At 54.9% G+C, this 7,487-nt stretch overlaps 1 protein-coding gene across 1 annotated transcript in view; it reads right to left on the bottom strand.

Annotated features, from left to right (window-relative positions):
- PARVB (parvin beta) overlaps positions 1-7,487 on the bottom strand; it is a 93,017-nt gene that overhangs the window by 13,359 nt on the left and 72,171 nt on the right. The window contains 2 exon segments of the mRNA XM_042781050.1: positions 220-288; positions 2,381-2,442. Of these exon segments, the coding sequence (XP_042636984.1) occupies positions 220-288; positions 2,381-2,442 (131 nt within the window).

The raw sequence follows: 7,487 nt of genomic DNA, 5'->3' as shown, positions 1-7,487 counted from the left end.
ATTCTGACCCACAGCGCCCCTAGAGGACAGAGTGGAACTGCCCACAGGGTCTCCAAGGCTGTAATCTTTACAGAAGCAGACTGCCTCATCTTCCTCCCACGGAGTGGCTGGTGGGTTCCAACCTTTGATTTGCAGCCAAGTGCTCAACCCCTGCATCACCAAGGACCAATGTGGACTGAAAACCCAACACACACAATCCTCGAACCCAATCCTCCATACCTGGCTTTCTAGCTCCGTCACTTCCAAATTCAGCTTGTTGAGGTGTTTGTTCACAAACGTGATGAGAGACTGTCAGGATAAAAAGACACAGGGGAACATGAGTGACGAGGCTCGGGCCCTGCCTGGTGGAGCCGACCTGACGTTTGGCATCACCAGCTGGTGAAACGTTTCTGTAGTCTCCTGCTTGTTAGAATCAACACCCGTGTTTGAAATGAAGAGTTCTTCAATTTTTGCATTTATTGTGATGGGCATATACATAGCAAACATTTTGCTATTTTGACATAATTTGCATGTGCAACTCAGTGATATTAATCACCGCCATCATGTAACCATCACCGCTGCCCGTCTCTGCATTCCCCTGTCACCTTAACAGGACCTCAGTGTCCCCCCAGGCAATGATGCCCTCTTTCCCCTAATGCCGAAATCTAGCAAGACAACACATCTGCCTATTCACCGGTCCACACGCACATATGCTTAGTCGCACGACCACATAGAAGAATCATCCATGCCTTAAGAAGGGATGAAAGTGCAGGGGGGCGATAATTCAAGTTTTAAACATATGCTAGACACAGCCTTGAATGACTTGGAAGACTGTGAAGAGAGGCCTCCCTGGACCGTGGACACCATGGTTTCCATAAATGGAGAACCTCCACCCAGGTCTGGTCCTCAGGGCAGCAAGGCTGTTCTGAGCCTGTCATGTGCATACCAGGCTGCACTGCTTCACCTCTCGGGCAAGTTTCAAACTGGTCCCTGGTAACTCTTCTCATCAATTAAATCCCGCTTTGACGGAAATGCCGTAATGCCACACCTCACTCCTGGAACTGGTGCCATGGCCCCCTTCAGTCTCCCCATATTTACTAAATACCTGCTATGTGCCCACACTGTTTGGTGCTGGGGACAAGAGGACAGTAAGACAGAGCCCTGCCCTGAGAGCCCGGGGTACAGCTATGCATATGCACACCTGGTGTGTGTGTGTGTATGAATGAAACATACAACATGAAACATACATGGGAAACAGGAAACAAGCGTGCAAGACACGGACCATGCAATTTGAGACACGCATGCAGGGAGCCTTGAGCAACACCCACTGAGTTGCTCTGTCAGGGTCACCAGGGGCCAATGTGGCCGGCGTGGGGCACTGCTCTGAGGCTCCAAGCACGTCCCTCACCCCCAGAAATGCCTGCCGGCAGCGCAACTATGAAAGCTTGAGGAAGGCTCCATCCCAGAAGGACTGCTTGCAAAGTGCTTCCAAACAAAAGGCCTCATTGTCCAAGTCCGGATTAGCACTTTCCAAAGAGATTCCAAGGGAATTTAATGTTTACCCCAAATAAACAGATAGATAAATCCCACTATCGACACCAAGCCCCCTCTTGGAGAACTGCATTGCATGTCAGCATAATAAAGGCTCTGAGCAGGCCCCCAGCTAAGAAATCCTTTGAGGAAAGCATTGCAGGCGGAAGGCGGCCACGATGCTTGCTCCTTAGGGTCACACATGCATCCATCCTTCCCCAAGGAGCCGCCTGCAGGTGTGCAGATCACTTCATGTGCAGCTCAGGGGAGTCTCAGTTCACTTGTGGGGCACAAGTCCTCTTTACATATCCTCCTAGAAGCCCACCATCCCCTGCCCCCCTGACTTCAGAACCATGGGGCTGCACATTTTTTTTCCCCACCCGTAGGTTTGTCAGCTGGCTGCCAGGGCTGGTGAAGGCCTGGTTCTTTGTGCTCCTGTCTGGCAGGGAAGCAGGCCAAGACCGCAGAGCCAGCAGCTCTGACGACAGAGCCCACAGGCACGGGCTGGGAGCGCAGCTTCATGATAATGAGGCCTGTGAGAGCCAGCAGGTTGACACACTTAAAAACATTTCCACGCTGAAAAAAAAAAAGCCTGGAGTCGGAATTAACTGCCACGCGGTGGCACTGGCTGGGTAATTCAGTTAGCAGAAGTAAGGCAGGTGGGCAGGGAGATACCCAGGGTGCAGAGACGGTAAGTTAAAAGGTGCTAATTTTATGCACTGCAGTTATGTTTTTGACTATAATTACATTTCAATCTGTGTGGCAAACATTTCAGAGACTTCAAACACTTCCCCACCTTCGCCCTAGCATGGAGTTCACCCCGTACAGGCCCGGGGATGAGAGCAAGGCAGCAAACCCAAGCCTCACTTACCTTCTTCACCACGTTGAGCTTGTCTGGAGCGTGGTCAAAGAGGGTGTCGAAGGCATCCCGCTCTGCAGGGAAAACACAGGGGAGAGTTTACTGGAAACACCCGGTGCTGACCCTCACCCTGGGGGTGAGCCGGCTTCTGATCCCCCCGATGTTCAGCATCAACTCGTCACAGCTGGTTCCGACTCATGGCGACACCATGTTTGTCAGAGGAGAGCTGAGCGCCGTGGGTTTTCAATGGCTGTGATTTTCAAAGGCAGATTGCCAGGCCTTTCTGCCAAGGCACCACTGGGGGGTTCAAACTGTCAACTAACAACCAAATAGTCAGCCAAGCACTTAGTCATCTGCAGCACCCAGGTCCTCCTGGGTACCCAAGCCCATCACTGCCATCGAGCCAATTCCAACTCACACAAGCCCACAGAGCCACCTTGAGGTTGCCAAGGCTGGAATCTTTGGGGAAGCAGACTGCCACATCTTCCTCTCATGCTGCAGCTGGTGGATCTGAACCGCCGACCTTTCAGTTAGCAGTCAAATGCTTTAACCACTGCACCACCAGGGCTCCTGCAACTCCTGGGTAGAGTCCCTTGAAGTTTGGCTGGAACTGAAGAGCTCAAGCTACTGTTGAGTCTCAGAAGTCAGGAAACATATTTACACTTTTGGGGGAAAAGCAGTTCAACTAGATGCTGTCCTGTAAGAAGCAGGACCAGTCATGGAAACAAATAATCCAAAGGACTGGGAGGCAATCCGCAGCCTGTATGACCATGAGACCAGAAGAACTAGACGGTACCTGGCTACCACTGTCAACCACTCAGAGGGGGATCTATATAGGAGATCCTGGATAGAGAGGGAGAACAATGTGGAATAAAACCCAAAATCATGAAAAAAAAAAAAAAAAAAAAAAGGCCAGGTTTGCTGGTTTGATAGAGCTTGGTGGAACCACTGAGACTATGGCCCCCAGCTGCCCTTCAGGTCTGGAATTGAACCCACTCCTGTGGCTTCCAGCCAAACAAAAGACAGGCATAGGAGTTGAACCTGAGGTAGATACCCTCCTTGGAGAGAACAATCATGGCAGAAAGAAGGGCTGCTTATGCACAGGGAGACAGCTCAGGGGGCAGGAGTGTGTGGAGGGATGGACACAGGGAAGAGGTGAGTATCAGGAAGAAGTGGGAGGGGAGCTGTTACCTTGTGAGAAATTATAGGCAATGTCATGAGACAAAGTGTATGTGAACTGCTATATGGAAAGTGAATTTGCTCTGTAACCTCTCACCCAGATCACAATTAAAATTAAGGGTGGGGGGAGTATGACCAGAATGCTCCTTCGAGGTGAGGGTGGTGAGACTCTGTCTCTCATACTGTGGACATGTTATAGGGACCAGCCCCTGGAGAGGACACCATGCTGAAAAAGCCGAGAGGTAGCAGACAAGGGAAGGCCCACAGGGAGACGGAGTGACCCAGGGCTGCCACGACAGGCGCACGCACAGCAGTGACTGTGAGAAGCAGCACGGGGCAGGGTTTCGCTTTGTCGAACGCAGGGTCACTATGAGTCAGAACCTACTCGAAGGCACCTAACAGCAAGATCAGATGCTTCTAGAAGGTTCTGTGGAACAAGAAAGAACTTAAAGTACCCTGCTAGCAGTTCAAACTTCTGTTGCCGTCACACCCTAGACACGAAGGCATCTTGGACTCCCCAGTTAGTAAACGTGACCACTCCCCTGGCCCCCACCCCAGCTAGCCCCCCGCCCCTCACTGGGCAGCAGCAACAGCCTCCTGCCCCCTCCGCTCCCGGCCCCCTTTCCCCCTGCAGCCAGAGGGGGCCCTTTAAAGGGCAAAGTTGAGCACGTCTTCCAGGCCCCACATCACACCCCGGCTAAAACCTTCCGACAGCTTCCCACCCCTCGGGATAAAGCCCCCACATCACACCCCGGCTAAAACCTTCCGACAGCTTCCCACCCCTCGGGATAAAGCCCCCACATCACACCCCGGCTAAAACCTTCCGACAGCTTCCCACCCCTCGGGATAAAGCCCATTCTCTGCCCTGGGCCTTCTCAGCGTGCGGACACTGGGGGCCGTCCCCGGCTACACAGCTACCCCACTGATGAGAAGGGCACAGGCTGGCCAGGGGCACAGACTCAACGCTGGTCACGTGGCAGGGACGCATGGAGACCCAGGCCCCACACAGAGGACGCGGTCAGTGGGGAGCTGCCGTCACGGGTGAGGGGGCACTTGACAAGGAGTCCCCGGCCCTGTCCCCGGGGAGCCTCATCTCCCAAGGTTTCTGGGGGCAGTGGGGACTCTCAGGGCTCAATAGCGTGGAGCCCGGGTAGCTGGGCAGCCGAGCCCACGTGGGTGCAATGAGCCGTCTCCTCCAGCCTGGCTGGGGTACTCCGTGCTCAGAACCAGAGCTGGTCTAGCAGCTCCCTCAGGGAATGTCTGGGCCTGGCCTCACCAGCCCAAGGGGCGAGAGAGAGCCCTGAGGAAGAGTGAGAAGGGTGGACGTGGAGGGGGTGTCTGTGTGGTGTGTGTGTGTAGGAGTATGTCCGTGTGGGGTGTGGGGTGTCTGCATGGCAGTTTGAGTGCCTGTGTGTGTCTGTGTGTGTCTATATGGGGTGTCTGCGTGGCAGCGTGAGTGCCTGTATGTGTGTCTGTGTGTGCCGGGGCAGCGGGCACCAGCCTCCTTCCCTGACGACTGACGGCAACCAGCAGGCCCACCCGGCAGTGTGTCCTCCTGACACACGCCTGTGTTTCTACCGGAGCATCTGTAAATTATTTTTATAATCACTTAAATCAGATTATAATCATTGAGACAGTCTGTTAAGGAAAAACAAACAAGGCGAGCTACATCTTTACAAAGCAACAGAGAACTTTAACTGTAGCTTAGAACCCCGCACAGAGCAACATTTGCGTCAGTGGATATATTTAGCCAGGCCACCGCTGGGCTGACAGAGGCCAACCTAGGAGGCACCGCTGTCAGGGAGGCCTGTGCCTATGGCTCCTCCCACACAGCTGCACCCACCTGCACCCCAGGGATGGAGCCCGTCACAGCCAGGAGGGGCCGTGGGGACACCAGACCACACCTGGCAGGTATGTCTCGGCCTTGGAAGTGGACAGAGATCGGGGTTCAAATCTCAGTTGCCCCACTTAAAAGTTCTGAAACCTTTCCCTCCTCTGCAAAGTGGAAAAGGAGCCCCTGGGTGGCACAACTGGTAAAGCACTCAACTACTGGCCGAAAGGTTGGCGGTTCAAACCCACCCAGAAGACAGGCCTTGAAAAGTCCCAGCCTTGAAACCCCATGGACCAGCTCTACTCTGCACACGCGGGGTCGCCAGGAGTTGAAATCAACTCCACGGCAGCAACAGCAGAGTGCGGATAGGACGAGGGGCTCCCCACCTGTGGGCGAGGAGGAGATGAGACAGTGAGCAATGGGACAAGCCACGCCCCCTCATCCTGCTCCCACACCTGACTGCCCTCCTGGGCTCTGGGGACGGTCAGAGACGACTAAGGAGAAGCCCCACCCTGGGAGGGCTCTGGTTCTGGGGGTGAGCCAGGTGATACAACCTGGAAAGCCCAGGGTGACAGGAAGACAGCTTCGCCCAAGGGCAGAGGGCGGGGATTGACCTCAGACTTTGCTCCCATCCAGGCCCCAGTTGGTTGGTTCCATGCAACCTTTTTGTTTTGGGTTTTGAGTCAACATTTTTTATTTTGGAAGGTGTGTCGAAAAGTACCCAATTTCTGGCTTCTCTTGAAGAATCAGCAGCTGGGGCCACAGAGAGCCTGCCTCTAGAGCGGCCATCAGTTTGATACAGTTGGGTCTCTCCAGTTTGCCCCAGACCCCACCACTCCTCACTGCCGCCCACACTGGGGCACTTCCACGTTACGTCCTATCCGCTTCCCTCTTGTATGGTTCCTGCCTGCATCCAAGAGGTGCCTGACTTTGGGGCCCATGGACAAAGGGCCGGGGGGAGGGGGACTGAGGAAGCTTCCAGAAAGGAGCCTTGAGGTGTGGGCTGGGACAAGGGGAGGAGGAAGGCACTCCCCGCAGAGGGAGAAGTGCAAAGAGAGGGTAGGAGAACCAAGGCAGGTTCCAGGGACAGGGGTCTCTGGTGTGGTTTGTTTTTCGAGAGGGGCTGTGTCAGGTGACTGTGGGGAGGAAGTAGGAGGGGAGCTGTTGCACTGTGGTGAATTGTGGTCAATGTCATGAGACAAAGAGTATGTGAGCTGCTGTATGGAAAGTGAATTTGCTCTGTAAATTTTCACCCAAATCACAATTTAAAAAAAACCAAGAGGGGCTGTGTCCTGCACGGTGGCACGTCACAGAGGTAAGCCCTGGTGACATCAGGCTGGAGTCTTATAGAATGAGCTCCGCTGTTAGGAAGGAGGATGGATATGAAGGGGCCCCTGAGCAGGGCTGTAGGGGGGAGGAGGAGAGCTTGCCCCCCTCCCCTGCGTCCTGACACGGCCTCGGGAAGGGGAGCCCAGGGAGGGGGGTGGCCGCCTGCAGAGAGAGGAAGACATACCAGCAAGCCTGTTACCATGGAGACCAAGCTGCCCTCCCCAGCTCCCCTGAGACAAGTTTCCCGGAAAGAGACGCCTCTGGGCCCCCACCTCAGCCGGGCAGTGGTGCCATCAGGAGGTGGGACCCTCACCCGACCCACCACCCGCTGGAGTGATGGGGTGGGGAGGGAGGGGGGAGGACAGAGTGGAGCCCCTCCCCCGCCCTAGCTCAGAACTCCAGTGTGGGAAACTGAGGCCCAGAACACCAGCCGGGCAGCAGCCTTTGGCCAAGGAGGGTCTGCTTGGTGCTCGGTAAGCTTCTGGAATGGCTGGCAGAGCTCTGGTGGTGTAATGCCTAAGGCATTTGACTGCTCACCAGAAGGCTGGCGGTTCAAACCCACCAGCTGCTCCTCGGAAGGATGGTTGGGCAATCTACTTCCGTAGCGATACCGCCTCGGAAACCCAGGGAGGGGTCGCTATGAGTCGGGTCCGACTCCACGGCAGTGAGTTTAGTTTTGGTTTTTTACTGGGTGCTTCAGGCCCAGGGCTGGTGGTGGGGGGAGAGAGGGTTCTGGCCACAGGACGCTTACAACCCAAGGACGGAATGAGAGAAGGGCTC

Source organism: Orycteropus afer, unplaced genomic scaffold (assembly GCF_000298275.1).
Source record: "Orycteropus afer afer isolate SDZICR_OR568_19922 unplaced genomic scaffold, OryAfe1.0 scaffold00083, whole genome shotgun sequence".
Taxonomy (NCBI): Eukaryota; Metazoa; Chordata; class Mammalia; order Tubulidentata; family Orycteropodidae; genus Orycteropus; species Orycteropus afer.
This window is presented reverse-complemented; position numbering and strand designations above follow the sequence as displayed.